Below are 16,838 nucleotides of genomic sequence, written 5' to 3' on the forward strand. Positions count from 1 at the left end.
CGGCCTACGGTGGGCCGATGGGTCCCTCCGCAGCGGGGGAAAGAGGATGGCGACCTCGTCGATGCCGGAGTCGGAAAGAAGCACGGCTACGAAAGCGTCAGGTGAGCGTCTGGTAGAGTCAGGTCGCCCCACTGCACCCTGCCGCGAAGTGGGGCCAGAATACGGGGATAGCCGGCGGCGAGCTCCCGGGCCGGCGGGGCTGTCCGAACAGGGCCCCGGGGTCCCAGGCCCTTTAGTCGCTCTCGCACTTGCCTGAGCGGAAACCCGGCGCCGCCACAAGATGGCGTCGGGCCTGGAGCGCAGGCAGCGCCGGGGACAGCCCCGAGTCGCCAGGCCCCGGGACCGTCGCTGTCAGCCCCCTCCGCATGGGAACCAGGGGAGGGGGGGAGCGAGCCACTGACCCAGGGGGCCTGCGGGCTGTACCACCGACCCTGCACCCGGGGGGACTCGGGGGGCCGAAGGGCTGAACCACTGAGCCCGGACAGGGCTCTTAGAGCGAACCACGCTGCGGGAATCATGGAGGGGAGACGAGGAGGGTCAAGATTACCGGCCACTGACCATCCTCCTGGGGCTGGGGAAAGGCTCTAGACTGGGAGGCCAGGCTTCTCGGTCCTGTTTTCCCAAAGCTCCTGTCTCTGTACACGAGAAAGCCCCTCCCCGTCGGGGACTCCGTCATTGCACCTGCGAAATGGGCACACGGGTGCAGCTAGGTGGGCCGTGGTTGCCGGGGCCGGGAAGGAGGCCCACCTGTTCCAGCCCGGGTCACCTCTTCTGGCAGAGTGAAGGATCCAGACCCTGCGAGTCCCTGTCAGGCGGCCCCCTGAGCCGATGGAGGAGAACGAAGTGGAGAGCAGTAGCGACGCGGCCCCTGGGCCTGGCCGGCCCGAGGAGCCCTCTGAGAGCGGCTTGGGCGTGGGCACCTCTGAAGCCGTGTCGGCCGACAGCAGCGACGCCGCGGCCGCCCCGGGGCCGGCTGAGGCCGACGACTCTGGCGTGGGGCAGAGCTCCGACCGCGGCAGCAGCTCTCTGGTATGGACCGTGCTGGCCGGCGTGGGTGGAGGCAGGGACCGCAGGCAGCATGCCCGGCAGCCAAGGGCAGCAGTCAGAAAGGCTGGCTTGTAACTAATATTTGGTTTTGGTTTACTGTGTGTCAGGCACCATGCCAAGCCCCTAACATGGATTTTCTCATTTAAGCCTCATACCTTGTGTTGCATATCCCTCTTTTCCACATCTTACAGGGCACAGAGAGCAAGCCGACAGAGCCAAGGTTCAAATCTAAGCAGTGGCCTTACCCACTCCACTCTCTTCCTTCTTTGAGACGCAGGTGTCCTGGTTCAAGTCTTAACCTCTACTTCCGATTCACTGGGAGACCTCTTTGAGCCTCATTCTTCTGTCTGTAAAATGGAACAGGAATGCCTGCCTCATAGAGGAAATGAAATGCTCTTGGAAATGCTTTGTAAAACTGTCTCCTTCTGGCTCTGCCATTCCTGGCTTTGTGATCTTGGACGTGCTACCCCACTTCTAGCTCTCAGTTTTCTCATCTGTAGAGTGGGAATGATAAATACATATGCCTCAATAGGGCTTTTGTGAGGATTAAATGAATTAGCATATACAGAGCAATAGAAACAGTGCTCAGCACATAGTAAGCACTCAGTAAATATTAGCCATTACCATTGTTATTATCTGCAAGATAATGATTTCCAGGACATCACATTGTGGAGCTGCACGATGATGGACCCCATTTTGGGGTCAGGATTTCATTAATTCAGCAGAGATGGGCCTACCATTTGCCCAGCTTGTGCTGGACCCGGGGGATACAGCAGGACACAAGACAGATGTGAGCCCGGCCTTAATGGAAAGTACCGTCTGACCTAGGACATATTACTCTAGAGTGAATCATAACGGAGGGGACACAGACAACTGCGGCACTGAGGACAGAGGAGTCCTACTTTGGCCTTGGAGGTCAGGGTTAACTTCCTAGAAGAGGTACCAAGTAAATGGTGGTGAGAAGGCTGGGCAGGAATTAGCCATGGTGCAATGCTGGGAAGCATTTCAGACAGAGGAAATAGCTAATTCAAAGGCCCAGTGAAAATAGCTCTGCCTGGTTGTTGTGTGGGTGTGGGGATTATGAGGCCTCTTACCTGACCAGAGCCAGGGACCCTGAGACTTGTTCTTGTGTGGCTCTGTGACTGGAGGGCTTCTACTGGTCCTTTGTGGGGCTGACAGCGTGGATGCCTCTACTCACCGAGGCCAAGGAGCTCTATCTAGTGGGTGGCAACTGGCCCTGCTCCATCCGTGGCTCCTAAAATCCCTGTTTCCAATCACCCAGGAGGAAGTATCTGAGAGCAGCTCCAGCACAGACCCCCTGCCCCACGGCTACCTCCCTGATTCCTCTTCTGTGTCCCGTGGGCCAGTGGAGGGAGTGACAGGCGGCCCCCCAGCACTGGTGCACTCCAGCGCTCTCCCAGACGCCAACATGCTGGTGTCCGACTGCACGGCTTCTTCCTCGGACCTGGGCTCAGCCATTGACAAGATCATCGAGTCCACCATCGGGCCAGACCTAATCCCAAGTGAGTCAGGCAGAGGGCAGTAAGAGCTGACCCACAGGGGTCTTCCTGTGGGGTCCAGCAGCACCAACCATGCAAACTTGGACACATAACCCTGCCACTCTAAGCGTATGATGGGGGAACGGTAGCCTCTGTCTCGTAGTGGTAAGTGAGGTGAGGATTTAATAAGACAGTTCAGTGTAGTGCCTGGCATGGGCATGTGATAAACACTCAATAAATATAGAAATAATAATACTTAATTTGTACTGGAGTTCGTTCTAAGCACTTTACATATGGTAGCTCATTAGTCCTCCCAGTGACCCCAAAAAATCCGGATGCTATTATCATCCTCACAGTCGAGATGAGAGTTTTGAGGTACAGAGGACCCACTGCAACCAGCAGGTGTTGGGCCATGGGCTCAGACGGTCTGACTCCAGATTCTGTACTCGTGATTGACCACACTGTACCTTCTGTTGTTAATGGTGTAAAGGCCACAGTCTTCAAATAGTCCTGGGGTGGTGTGGAAAGCCAACCCTGAGAAAGTGGTGCAGGGGCTAGGCCTTGACCTTGGAGAAGTTTGGAGACAGGAAGGGAGACTCTCCAGGTTTAGTGGTCAAAGGGGGTGCAGCTGGGGTAGCCATGGCATCTGTGTGACCGTAGGCCAGCTCCTGGGCCAGCGTGTCGTGCACACTAGACCTCCCAACAGCCCTGTTCTGGGTGGGGGCGTGGACAGGGGCAGGGCACAGATGAGGCTCAGGGGGGCAATGCAGCTGGTTCATAGTTGCATGGGTGAGCCAGAATGAATATGGGCGGTGACAGTTGTCATTGTCAGCTGGGAATCCCCTCCCCCCCATCTCTGCCCAGGCTGCATCACCGTAACCAGTGCTGAGGATGGCGGAACTGAGACTGCCCGGTACCTGATCCTGCAGGGCCCGGACGATGGTGAGACCCCAGGCAGCAGACCCAGGGCGCCCTGCAGTGGGCGAGGGAGTTGGAGAGGGAGGCTCCGCCACAAACTCACTGTGTGATCCTAGCAGGTCGTCCTCTGCTCCGGGCCCTAGTTTCCCCACTGCCACTCTGGTGGGGGGTTGGGTTCTAGGATCCCTGGGCCTGCCTGGGAGGGACAGCTGTTGCTCATGGCCACCTTCCCCTCCACCCCCCTGCCCTCCGACTCCCTCACCCACCCACAGGTGCCCCCATGGCTTCGCCGATGTCCAGTTCCACCTTGGCCCACAGCCTGGCAGCCATCGAGGCCCTGGCTGACGGCCCCACGTCCACATGCCTAGAGCCCCCCGAGGAGGCGCGGGGGAGGCCCAGCTCCCCAGCACAGCCGCCCCCAAGCTCTGGTACCGAGGAGCCAGACCTGCAGAGCCTGGAGGCCATGATGGAAGTGGTGGTGGTACAGCAGTTCAAGTGCAAGATGTGCCAGTACCGGAGCAGCACCAAGGCCACGCTGCTGCGCCACATGCGGGAGCGGCACTTCCGACCAGGTGTGTTGACGGCGGCCTGCCTGGCTGGGGCTGTGCGCGGGGGGGGGGGGCCTCCGCCCGCCAGGCCTGGCGAGCTTCTCTTCTCTTCACAGCAGCAGCAGCAACCGCAGCCGGTAAGAAGGGGCGTCTGGTAAGGAAGTGGGGTACCTCTGCCAAGACCCCAGACGAAGAGGGGCCAGAGGAGGAAGATGATGATGACATTGTCGACGCTGGTGCCATTGACGACCTAGAGGGTAGGCCACCTTAGCTCCCAGGAGTGCCATCCCCATCCCCATCTACAAATACCGAATTCCCTCTGGCCCACATGGAGGACTGGGAAAGAGGAATTGGTACACATGTGTGCCTCCGGTATAAAACAGGAGTTGGGGCTCTGGGGTCAGGACCTCTGTGTGCGGCTGTGGAGACTGCACGCTGAAAAAGAGCACCACTTAAGAGGGCCACGTTCACATTTGTCCAACAGAAATAGAATAAGCTGCATGTAAACTTCTTACATAGCTTTGTAGCTATGCTTTAAAAAGTTAAACAAAAAAGATAAAATTAAGCTTTATCAGAATTATCAGTGGGTTGTTTTACTTTGCGTTTTTATACTAGTCTTCTGAAAGCCAGTATGTATTTTACACTTAATTATCTGTTACTGAAAAAAAAAAAAATTATGTGTTAGTGTAGACAAGGCACAATTTCTCGGTCGTTGCATATGGCCAGTGGCTCCTGCACTGGATAGCATAGTCGTCACAGTTTATAGACTTCATTGTTTATTTCAATTATCTTCTAACAATGGCTGTGAAGTGTCTTAAGAAACGGGCACCTTTTTCTGATTTTCATAGTGGAGCTGCCTGAGTTGGCGGTAGGAGTCAGGAAAGGTGCAGAGAAAGGGGCTTGGAGAGAGGCACTCATAGTCAGCTAGTGGGAGGCCAGGAGGGCTTTTTGGAGGGAGGCATCACTGGTTGATAGGCTTGAAGGAGGAGTAGGCAGGGATGGGAAGTGGGCCTCTTCCTAGGGAAGTTGGGCCAGGGATTAGGGCTGAAAGGGCGAGTCTGGCACTGATGCCCACCTTTGCTTGCGGCCCCCACAGAGGACAGTGACTACAATCCGGCCGAGGATGAGCCCCGGGGCCGGCAGCTACGGCCCCAGCGCCCTACTCCCAGTACCCCAAGACCCCGAAGGAGACCTGGCCGGCCTCGGAAGCTGCCTCGCCTGGAGACCGCGGACCTCTCAGATGGTGAGAGTTGGTCACGTGAGGCCGTGTGGGGGGCTGAGGGATGGCCTCCTTCCCTGCTTGCTTCTGTGGAGCCCTGGGGACTGAGGGTGCCACTCAGGGCAGCACATACCAAGTCAGGGTGACCTGAAGGCCGCCTCATAAAGGGACGGTCCTCCGAGACCAAGCTTCAGAAACCCTGATAAGCAATATATCAGCTTTGTGACAGGGCCTCTCGGTGGTAAGATGTTGGAGCGCGGGAGAAGTTTGAATCTTTATAATTGAACTAAGAAGATAAGTTATAAGTGTGATTACTGAAATGAGAACAAGTCTGAGGGCTGAAACTGTGTCCAAGAAACACTGGGTTGGAGCATTACAGGCTGGGGACTAGAAAGCACGATCATGGCCATGAATGGCCCCATCACCTACTGGCTCTGTGACTCAGAGTGTGTTATTTTGCCTCTCGAATCCCCTGTTCCTTTGTTAGGAATGGAGGTGATAGCATCTGGCTTTTCGGGATCGCTTTAAGGGGTAAACATACACACACAAAAACACATGATAACTGTTTTTGTATGTGCTGTATAGGGGAGATTGTTACACATTTTCAGTGTCTTTTTTAAGAATAGCATTTTATTAAGGTCTGTATGGAAGGCACACACATCCTAAGTGCAAGGCTTAGGGAATTTTCACAAGATGAATGCACCTGTGTAGCTGAGCATCCCAATCAAATGAAGCAGGATCTTGCCAGCATTGTCTATGTCACTTTTAATTTTTAAAACATTGCATTGGAATACAATGGATGTTTTTGAATAGGTAGCACATTCAGACTGTTCAGACTTCAAAAGGTTAGGAGTGCGTGCAGTGATGCTCTGTCTTCTCTCTTCCTCCCATCTGCCCTCCAGCCACCCGGCCTCCCTAAAGAAAGCCAATGTTAAAGTACTGCTGTCGTTCCCAGACCCTAGAATGTTCCCATGAGGTCACTAGAGCAGCACTTATCGTCTCCATCTGACAGATGGGAAAATGAGACTCAGAGAGGCGCGAGGAGGCACCGAAGTCTGGTGTCAGAGCTGAGCTGGCACGCGGGTCTCTTGACGGGGAGGTCGCCAGCTCTCTTGCTGCTGCCGCAGACCGTCCTGTTTAAGTTGTGCCGTCTAGCAGCATGTCAGTTGCAGGAGGGGCCTGTGTCCACCCTGCCCTCTGGCGTGGGCTGCCTGCGTCTACCCCACGGCCTGACGTGCCCATCAGTGGTCTGTGACAGTGGTTGAAGGAAGTATTTTGGCTGGCCTCTGGCATACCTGTCCGCGTCTGTCCTGGTGCGTCCGTGGCTGATTTGCCACCATGTGCGTGACAGGTGTGGAAGGAGAGCCTCTAGTGAGTTCCCAGAGCGGACAGAGCCCACCAGAGCCTCAGGATCCCGAGGCACCCAGCTCCTCCGGCCCAGGATGCCTGGTTGCCCTGGGCAAGGCCGATAGGGGCCCCGTGGAACCCGGCGTGAGCCAGTCGGATGCAGAGAACGCAGCCCTCTCTTGCCAGGATGAGCCCGATGCCCCACCCCGCCGCCGGGGCCGACCCTCCAGGCGCTTCCTCGGCAAGAAATACCGCAAGTATGTGGAGCAGAGATGAGGGTAGGGGGAGACAGCCCGGCGGCCCCGGCCCAGCCACACCTCTTCCCAACACCCTCCTGGCAGGTATTATTACAAGTCACCCAAACCGCTCCTGAGGCCCTTCCTGTGCCGCATCTGCGGCTCCCGCTTCCTGTCCCATGAGGACCTGCGCTTCCACGTCAACTCCCACGAGGCCGGGGACCCCCAGCTCTTCAAGTGCCTGCAGTGCAGCTATCGCTCCCGCCGCTGGTCCTCGCTCAAGGTGCGCGACGGGGAAGGGCAGGCGTGGCACGGGACCAACGTGAAGGTGCCAGGAGGGAGTGGAGTTGACGGGTCGTTCGCTGGCACCTCCTGCCCCTTCGCAGGGCACGTGCCTGGCCGCTGCCGTGCTGAAGGAGCTGAGGGGGGAGCCGCGGGCACTTCCGCAGGCTGCACGCGGCATAGTGGCGTCGCATCTTCAGGGGGGCTGTTCACGCCGCAGCCAGCACTGACGTGCCTGTTCACCACACGCACTGGCAGATGGCAGGGAAACGGGCTTTCCCTGATTCTGTGTGTTAGAAAGTTTTCCGGTAGGTGGCCGTCAGGTGTCTCAAGAAAGGGGCTCTTTTTTTATCATTTACCCAAAAGCGCCAGTGGGCTTGCTGTGACCCTGAGCCGTTTTTATCCAGTACCTGGGCCTGGCAGGCAGGCACGCACGCTCGGGTTCCAGGCTTGCGCAGCCTGGAGAGGCTGTAGGTATCGATAGTGCCATTGTACTGACCCAGGAAACCGTGGCTTGGCCAAAGTGAGGCAGAGAATTGGCCGCGGTGGGGAGTGGGGGCCACCCGAAGCACAGCTGGTCAAAGCCCCCGTGCTTTCTGCACGCGGTAGTTCCTCCCCAGACAGGGCCCCGTGACCTGGAAGTTGTTCTCCGGAGCCCTAACGGGGCTGGGCTGTGCCGGAGTACGCTGGGGCCGTGCCGCTTGGGTTTGGCTCCAGGCTCCACTGTTCACAGGGTCACCGTGGGACCCCAGCACGTCCCTTCCCTGTGAGCCTCAGTTTCTGCCTCCGTCAGGTGGTGAGCTGGCACAGGGCCTGGTGCCAAGTAGGTGCCCGTGTTGGGGAGAGTCCCCAGCCCTCACAGGCTCTCCGGCCCTTCCTGCACTCGTTCTGGGAGCAGCTCTGAGGCTGTGGGCACAGGTTGGCGGGGAGGGGGAAGCCAGCCCCAGCCCACTGTCCTCTTGCCTCTGTCCTAGGAGCACATGTTCAATCACGTGGGCAGTAAGCCCTACAAGTGTGGCGAATGCAGCTATGCCAGCGTCTACCGGAAGGACGTGGCCCGGCACGCAGCCGTGCACAGCCGAGACCGGTCAGTGTGCGTGGGTGGGGTGGGCCAGGGCAGGAAGCAGAGGCCCGGCGTGACCACATTCCCCCTTTACTGAGCACCTGCTCTGGGCCACACTATTCACAGCACGGCACAGACCTGCGAAAGATAAGGCCGTTCATCCCAGCTCATGTGGCTCAGAGCAGTAGCAGGGCCTGAAGGGTTCTTCTTCCGTCTCTTCCCTGCTATGAGCTTTGTAAGATGGGGACAGTCATTGTTGAGGGGATTAAAGGAGCTCAGTAAATGATCTAAAGATCTTGTAGACTCCCGACTCTCAGCACTGACAGAGCAGACATGGGACAGATGGGTGGAGGAAAATCCTTAGGGGCCCTGTGATTGCTCACTACGTTGTCGTTAGATCTACAGCTTTGGGAAGGAGTTCACTCTGCTTAGGGTGGTACGTGAGCAGAGGTCGAATACAGGAATTCAGGAGAAAAGTGACTTTCAAATTGTGCTTGTGGCAAAGGTTGCTCTCCATGATGCTAATGGGTTTTCTTAAGAAAAGGGGAGAGAGGAAGTAAGATTAGGGACACCAGGCTGAACACCTGCTTCGCCAGCTCTTTTCTACAGGACTTCTCAGGGCCTTTAAAATGCACGTGTATTTTGTGACAGGAAGAAGGCACCATTCTAGAATTTGTTTACAGCGTGCCTCTTAGCATTTCCTAGCAAACTCCACTTGGGGAAGCCCTATTCTGAGAGAAGGGCTTGGCTGGGCAGAAGGGACACTCAGGGCTGAGACGGTCCGGTCAATGTGAGAGAGTTTGTGGTGGGGTTGGGGAAGCAGTGGTCTAACCTCTATGCCTTTCTTCCTCAGGAAGAAGAGGCCAGATCCGGTGAGTCTGGGGCCTGTCCTGGGAAGGGAGCCTGCTTGAGGGCTGCTTATCAGGTGGGGGCAGGAGGTGAGGTCTCCCCCTCTCTCCTCCCCTTCTCTCTTCATCTGGTCCCGTCTCGTCCCTTCCCAGACTCCGAAGCTGAGCTCCTTCCCGTGCCCTGTGTGTGGCCGTGTGTACCCCATGCAGAAGAGACTCACACAGCACATGAAGACACACAGCACTGAGAAGCCCCACATGTGTGACAAGGTGGGTGGGGCCAAGGGCTGGGGGCAGGGGCTCAGGGTCTCCCTGGGCAATCTCCCATCTCTAACTCACCCTACCCCTCACAGTGTGGAAAGTCTTTTAAGAAGCGCTACACCTTTAAGATGCACCTGCTCACACATATCCAGGCTGTCGCCAACCGCAGGTATATCCCTAAGGAGGCCCCTGGGGCTGGAGCACCCCACCCGACCCCACCACTGAGCTTTCCTCCAACCACCTCCAGGTTTAAGTGCGAGTTCTGTGAATTTGTTTGTGAGGACAAGAAGGCACTGCTGAACCACCAGCTGTCCCACGTCAGCGACAAGCCATTCAAATGCAGCTTTTGCCCCTACCGCACCTTCCGAGAGGACTTCCTGCTCTCCCACGTGGCTGTTAAGCACACAGGTCAGGCCAGCCCCACCCTGGCCTGAGGGCAAGTTGGTGAGCCCTCCACTTGCCATGCCCCTAGGCGGCAGGCTCGGCCTTGTCCTCTTCCTCCCCCTCGGCAGCCAGCCTGGCTTCTCAGGTGTCAGGACATCCCCTCTGGGGTGTCACCCGCTCTCTTGGGCTAAGCCAGCTCTTCTCTGTGTGGCCAAGGGCTAACTTGCTATGAAAGGGAGTCAGAGCACCTACCATGTGGTGGTTGCCAAAGTGAGTTCTGTTTGTGTCTGGAGCCCTGTCTGTACTGGGCGCTGGGTGCTGGGGAAGAGGAGTTTCTGGAGGCCCCAGTCTCACACGTGAAGTGGGAGAAGCAGCGTCACATGCTCAGCCCACAGAAGGCAGACAGAACAGTCGGTTCTTTCTCCTCCTCGGCGCGCAGCCCTCTGATGGGCACGCTAGAGATGAGACACCGTGGTGGGCCAGATCCCTGTCTACCCGGGAGGGATGGTTCGTAGGAGAAGTGTGTGGTCACCTGTCATGAAAATAAGACGCTCCTGGGAAGGCTGGGAGTGCCGGAGGTGGGCCTGGTTCCTCTCTGTCCTGGCCCAGCAGATCGGACAGCGGCGTGTGTTGGGAGCGAAGCCCCAGCAGTGAATCCCTCAGAGGGGTCCTTGGGACTACGGAAGGCTTCCCGGAGAGGGTGGGGAAGCCTAAGCGTCCCTTCCCGTGTGCCTTCAGGGGCCAAGCCCTTCGCCTGTGAGTACTGCCATTTCAGCACCCGGCACAAGAAGAACCTCCGCCTGCATGTACGGTGCCGGCACGCAAGCAGCTTCGAGGAGTGGGGGCGGCGCCACCCTGAGGAGCCCCCTTCCCGCCGTCGCCCCTTCTTCTCTTTGCAGCAGATCGAGGAGCTGAAGCAGCAGCACAGCGCGGCCCCCGGGCCACCCGCCAGCTCCCCAGGGCCTCCTGAGGTAAGCTCCGCCAAGCAGGCAGCAGATAGAAGGGACTGGGGAGCATGGGCCAGGATGACCGTGTCCTGTCACCCCTCCAGTCCCTGGCATCCTCATTTACACATTGAGGTGACAAAATGGCCCCAGCTTCTCCAGTTGAGCAGATGGGGGTCACAAACATGTCAGCCCTAAGCTCAAAGTGGGCGTGGCTTTCCAGTGCTAGTAATAGAGAATGGAAATATGAGTTTAATTGTGGCAATAGTTCATTTTTCTCTTGCATAAAAGAAGTCCAAAGGTTAGCAGTTTAGAGCTAGTTTGGCAGCTCAGTGGTCAGTCATCAGGGACCAAGTTCTCTCAGTATTTTTTCCCAGTCATCCTAGGCATACGACTTTCATCTTTGTGGTTGCCTCATGGTCCAGTATAGCTGCAGGAGCTCCAGCCTTCTAGCCACATCCCAGGCAAGAAGCAGGAGGAAGGGATGGGAGAAGGGCAGAAAGGAAGCCTGCCATCTCTCCCGTCTGTCTTCCTCGTGAACTTAACCGGAAGCTCCTGCTTAGCCACAAAGCCACGCTTTACCTAGCTGCAAGGCAGGCTGAGAAGTATAGTCTCATAGCTGAGTATACCACCTACTCTTTTTGTGCCCCAGAAGATGGACCACTGCGAAGTGCTGGTAGAACACAGCCTCTAGTGTCAGTGTTGTGTTCAGACCCCAGTTCTGCTACTTACTCGCTGTGGGATTTTAAGCAGTCGCTTCATTTCTCTGAGCCTCGGTCAGTTCATCTGTGGCACCGAGCTGATAAATACCTGGCATTGTAGTTGTATGAAGATGAGACATGCCGGCAGATGTGAAGTGCCTGACACAGAGGAGGTGCTTGGTAACCAGTGCTCGAATCTGAGCTGCCCCCTCTCAGGTTTGGCCACACCCCACCCCGCAGATTCCCCCAGAGGCAGCACCTTTCCAGGCACCTGAGACCCCCCCACTGCTCTGTTCCGACACCCTTGGTGGCGCCACCATCATCTACCAGCAAGGTGAGCCCTGGGGGAGCGGGGGAGCCTGGGGAGCGGGGCAGGGGCGGGGCACGTGCCGGGGCTGGAGGAGGGAGAGAGGAGGCCCCGGCCCATCCTAAGGCTCAGGTCTCACCCGACCCAGGAGCTGAGGAGTCAACGGCAATGGCCACGCAGACAGCCTTGGATCTGCTGCTGAACATGAGTGCTCAGCGGGAGCTGGGGGGCACAGCCCTGCAGGTGAGCTGCCCGGGGCCGCTGCCTCCCCCGTGCCGCCACCTTAGGCACCCGCCGTGCACTGGACACTGGGAGGGGAGGAGGGTGGTGAGGCAGACGTGCCCTGCCCTCGGGGTGCGCCCAGTTAACCGGGAGACAGTCCACTGAAACCCTGTGGGCAAACACAGAGGAGGGGGACCCCCTGTGCCAGGGAGGTCAGAGGGGCTTCCGCTCAGCTCCAGTCACCAGCGGCCTCTGCCAGGCTGAGCGGTAAGCACTGCTCTCGTGGCTTCTGGGGTCCCGCTGGTTCAGGTCTCCTAGCTCTGCGGCCGCCCTGTACTGCAGGTCCCGGCCAGCTTCTCATCCAGCCTAGCACCCTCGTTCCGCGACACCCCCTCCCACAGCCCGGAGGCTCCCAAGGCTCCCTCCCCTCTAGCCTGTCTTAGCCCTGAACCTCATGCCCAGCAGACCCCCTGCCCCCAGCTCATCATCTTCACTTCTGCCGCCTTCTGGCCGCCTGGGGTCACCCTTCCACTACCCCTGCCCTGCCCGCACTGCACACCCCACACTCCTCTAAGGTAGGGAGAGGTTTGTTATCGGTCTCCCAGCCTCTCGAAAAGATGTAGAATGTGTGTTGAGATGATAAATTCCAGGAACTGGGAGCAATGATGTGCTTCCAGGGGCTGGAGGGCAGACAGAACTCTGTGGAGGGGGGGAGCCTGGTGTTGGGCCTGGGGACCTCCGTAGGGTTTCATTATGCCTTTGGGGGTGTTTGGAAGTTCTACGTTTTTAGTTAGTTAAATCAGTCTTTCATGGTTTTTGCCTTTGATATCATCCCTAGAAAGGCCTGTAATCACCCCAAGATTATATAAACATTCGTATATTCTTCTTAGGGTTTCTTTCGCTTAGGGTTTCATTTTTTTACACTTAAATCTTTACTCCACCTGGAATTTATTTTTGGTGTATACAGAAAGGTAGGGGACTCGCTTTTTTTTTTCCCAAAAGTTGCACAGTGTAGTATATCAAATCTTCCCCTGTGGTTGGAAATGTCTGCTTTATCACGTTCTAGATTCCCATATATATAGGAGCCCATTTCTATACAAGTTCTGTTTTATTGCTGTCTGTTGTTCTCATGCCAGTTTTTTTTTTTTTTTAATCTGATTACAAAAACATATGTTAAACCAAAATGACCATTAGGAAATGTTCTATACAGAAAGTGAAAGTCCTGAACTCCCCCCCCCCCCCGCCAGCGGCAAATAGGCATGTCTCCAGTTTTGACCACATACACGCTAACATGGAGACATTGTTTCTAAAAAAGATGGGATCACACAATTCATGCTCCTCAACACCTCCGCTTTTGCTTGCTCGGGAGTGTGTGAGGCGTGGCCTGGCCGGCACACAGAGTCCTCTCTGTTACTGTTCCCATTTCACATCCCTAGGCCACTACACCGTAGAGATGCTGTGAGCGCGTGAGCGCGTTCCGTCCTATATTGCTTGGGTTTCCAGCTTTTTGTCAATCAGGGCAGTGCTTTAGTGCACATTTCAGGTGGTCCTAAAACATTCTTTAGCTGTAAAAAAAAAAAGCCTCCTAGAAGTAGAATCGGCGGGTCTGAAGGTGTGAAGCCTCATAAAAAGACAGTTTAGGGGCGCCTGGGTGGCGCAGTCGGTTGAGCGTCCGACTTCAGCCAGGTCACGATCTCGCGGTCCGTGAGTTCGAGCCCCGCGTCAGGCTCTGGGCTGATGGCTCGGAGCCTGGAGCCTGTTTCCGATTCTGTGTCTCCCTCTCTCTCTGCCCCTCCCCCGTTCATGCTCTGTCTCTCTCTGTCCCAAAAATAAATAAAAAATGTTGAAAAAAAAAAAAATAAAAATAAAAATAAATAAATAAAAAGACAGTTTATGTGACCACCTCTCAAACTGCGCTCCCTTCCACCCTTGCCAACGCTTGGGTATCTCGAGCTTTAGAAATGTCTTCCGCATGGCAGAAGTATGTTTCATGGTTTTGGTTTTTTATATATATAATTTTATAACCGTAAATGAGTTTGAACTATGTTCGTAGACCATTTTATTTTCTGACTTGTGTCCTGTATCTGTTTTTCTATTGTTGGTGTTTTTAGCGTCACTTTGCAGGAGCTCTTTGCAGATGAGGGAGACTCCCCTTTTCTCGTATCTATTGTTAAATGCCCCCTCCCCCCGTTTCTTCGTTTTCTAATTGCAGTTTATGGTTTGTTTTGCTGTAGGCTTTAGCATCGTTTTCTGTCACGATTATAGAAAAATCTTCCCACCCCAGATCATAAAATATTCATCCACATTTTCTTTTCATATACTTAGAGTTTTATTACATTTCGGTCTTTATTTGAAGCAGGCTCTGGAGCAAGATGTGAGGTCAAGCTTTTTTCTTCTTAAATGGTTTGCTAGCTGTCCCTTTACCAGGATTTCTCAATCTTGGCCTTTTGTGCCAGATAGTTCTTCGTTGTGGGGGCTATCCCGTGCGTTGTGGGGTTGTCAGCTGCATCCCTGCAGGTAACTCCTAGGTGCCAGGACCACCCCTCTTCCGATTGTGACCACCAGAGAATGTCTCCAGACGTTGCCCGACGCCCAGGGAGGGCAGGGTTGCTCTCCCCGGGTCTTGTTTCTTTGCAGGTGCCAGGCAGGGCTGGGAGAGCCAGGGGGTGTGTTAGATCACACAGTGGGGTTTGTACAAATGAGTGGTGGTGGCACGGGCCCTGGCCAGTGTGGGTGAGCTGTGAGGCCCTGCGTGCCAGCCTCTGTACCTGCTTGTAACACCCTCTGGTTCCCTCACAGGTGGCCGTGGTGAAGTCGGAGGACGTGGAAGCAGAGTTAGCCTCCCCTGGCGAGCAGCCTTCCCCGGCAGGTGCCGCTCCCCAAGTGGTCACCCTCCACGTGGCAGAGCCGGGGAGCGGCCTGGCAGCAGAGAGTCAGCTGGGTGCCCCCGACCTGCCCCAGATCACCCTGGCACCCGGTCCATTTGGTGGGACTGGCTACAGTGTCATCACAGCACCCCCTATGGAGGAGGGGACTTCGGCTCCTGGCACACCTTACAGGTGAGACCTGCTGCCCGCAAGACCCCCTTCAGCCATTTACAAGGTGTGCCGGGAGGTGCCAGAGAAGGGCTCTGCCTGCTCGAGCTTAGTTGGCAGGAGGCGAAAATCCTAATACATACCATGTGATTAGCCATCGGAGTCTCTCTTGTTAGGAGGTTGGAAGCTACTATTTCTTGGTCTCTTAGATGTTCCAGGCACTAGACCTAAACACCTAAACATTTGGTGCACTCACCAAAACCATTCTCGTGAGATCCAGGTGTCCCTCATCTCACAGGTGAGGAAATAGGCCAGGGACATGGAATAACTTACCTAAGGTCAGGTATGTAGTGAGGAGTCGAACTTTGGGTTCCAAAACCATGTGCTCTTTGTTCTGGGTGATCCCTGAACACACCTGGGTGATTCCAGTTCTGACCTCCAGAGCCAGCTCGGGCTCCTTGCCGGCATTGGAGGCCTGACAGCTGCCCTGTGTCCTCCACACCCAGCAAGTTCAGGGCAGAGAGACTGTGTGCTCGCTGCACTCCTGGGCAGCCTAAGAAAGCCCTTAATCCAAGCACCAAAGTACCACAGTGTGTGGCCGGGGTGGAAAGCAGGACCCCTGGGCTGGCGGCAGGCAGCCCGGTCTCCACATCTGCCCTCCACTCTCGGCCCCTGCTTGCCTCCCATGCTGGCCCACCCGCTGCCGCACTCGGCCAGACCCGGGCTGGAGCGCTGGGCTTCGCTGCCTCACCGCCATCACCCCTCAGTTGATGACTTTCTCGGGGAAGAGGACTCCTGTGGCCTTCCATCCCCTCCTAGAACCCCACCTCACTCCTCCCCCCACTCGGTGCCCACAGCGAGGAGCCCCCAGGGGAGGCAGCCCAGGCCGTGGTCGTGAGCGACACCCTGAAAGAAGCTGGCACCCACTACATCATGGCAGCCGACGGGACACAGCTGCACCACATTGAGGTGAGGCTTGGGGTGGCTGACCCCGCCCCCGCTCCCCGTCAGTCCCCCCCCCCCCCAATCCTCCCCAGTCCGTCATGCGCCCCCATCTGTCTACAGCTGACTGCAGATGGTTCCATCTCCTTCCCGAGTCCGGATTCGCTGGCCCCTGGAGCCAAGTGGCCGCTGCTGCAGTGTGGGGGGCTGCCCAGAGATGGCCCTGAGCCCCCATCTCCAGCCAGGACCCACCGGGTGGGAGACCCCCAGGGCTCTGCCTCCCCACCTCCTGCAGCCAGCAAAGCCCCGGGCCTGGTAGTACCCCCCTCGCCGCCACCTGCAGGCACGGCATCATCAAAGAAGTTTTCCTGCAAGATTTGTGCCGAGGCCTTCCCTGGCCGAGCAGAGATGGAGAGTCACAAACGAGCCCACGCCGGGCCTAGTGCCTTCAAGTGCCCCGACTGCCCCTTCAGTGCCCGCCAGTGGCCCGAGGTCCGGGTAGGTGCTGCCCCCTGGTGCTCATCTGGCCACTTGTTTGTGTAACAGACTTTAACTGAACACCGCAAGCCGGGCCCGCTGTCCCTCTCTGGGGTCGGAGAGGACTCTGAGGCCTCAGCATTGAGGGAGCTCTGTCTGGTGGGGAAGCAAACCAGATGGTGTGACTAATGCCCCACGGTGTCCCCAGTGTGAACAGAATGCATATGGCGGAGCAGAGACAAACCGGGAACAGGTCGTGTGGACTCGGGGTGCTGGCAACAACCAGGCTGGGCCCGTAGGGGCAAAGGCACAGGCACGGCAGCACCAGGCACGTTTAGGGAAACACAAGGCCTCTAGAATAGGGAACGCACACGGTACGAGGAAGGTGGTGGAGACCATGGAGAAGGCGAGGAGGGAGCAGTTCTGGGTAGGAGGCGGGGGTCCCTTTTGAGGACCACCAGTTTTCACTGCCACCTTGCACCAGATCCTCACAGCAGCTCAGTGAGGGGAGCAGGGCCTAGAACCCTAGAACATCAGGGCTGGAGGAGACCTCCAGGG

At 56.7% G+C, this 16,838-nt stretch overlaps 1 protein-coding gene across 2 annotated transcripts in view; it reads left to right on the forward strand.

The window, feature by feature from the left end:
- The window catches only part of ZNF335 (zinc finger protein 335), an 18,640-nt gene continuing 1,802 nt past the window's right edge, over window positions 1-16,838 (forward strand). The window contains exons 1-20 of one of the 2 annotated variants that reach the window (XM_049650661.1): window positions 1-101; window positions 779-1,029; window positions 2,330-2,570; window positions 3,411-3,488; window positions 3,737-4,036; window positions 4,129-4,269; window positions 5,109-5,255; window positions 6,583-6,835; window positions 6,920-7,097; window positions 8,071-8,183; window positions 9,013-9,031; window positions 9,161-9,277; window positions 9,361-9,437; window positions 9,516-9,676; window positions 10,391-10,623; window positions 11,538-11,631; window positions 11,753-11,847; window positions 14,626-14,885; window positions 15,719-15,830; window positions 15,927-16,301. In XM_049650661.1, the coding sequence (XP_049506618.1) occupies window positions 829-1,029; window positions 2,330-2,570; window positions 3,411-3,488; window positions 3,737-4,036; window positions 4,129-4,269; window positions 5,109-5,255; window positions 6,583-6,835; window positions 6,920-7,097; window positions 8,071-8,183; window positions 9,013-9,031; window positions 9,161-9,277; window positions 9,361-9,437; window positions 9,516-9,676; window positions 10,391-10,623; window positions 11,538-11,631; window positions 11,753-11,847; window positions 14,626-14,885; window positions 15,719-15,830; window positions 15,927-16,301 (3,195 nt within the window). In that variant the 5' untranslated portion in view covers window positions 1-101; window positions 779-828. Of the gene's footprint in view, window positions 102-435; window positions 1,030-2,329; window positions 2,571-3,410; window positions 3,489-3,736; window positions 4,037-4,128; window positions 4,270-5,108; window positions 5,256-6,582; window positions 6,836-6,919; window positions 7,098-8,070; window positions 8,184-9,012; window positions 9,032-9,160; window positions 9,278-9,360; window positions 9,438-9,515; window positions 9,677-10,390; window positions 10,624-11,537; window positions 11,632-11,752; window positions 11,848-14,625; window positions 14,886-15,718; window positions 15,831-15,926; window positions 16,302-16,838 lie in introns of those variants that run through there. The other variant, XM_049650662.1, reaches the window with a different exon arrangement.

This window comes from Panthera uncia, assembly GCF_023721935.1.
Source record: "Panthera uncia isolate 11264 chromosome A3 unlocalized genomic scaffold, Puncia_PCG_1.0 HiC_scaffold_11, whole genome shotgun sequence".
NCBI classification, from domain to species: Eukaryota; Metazoa; Chordata; class Mammalia; order Carnivora; family Felidae; genus Panthera; species Panthera uncia.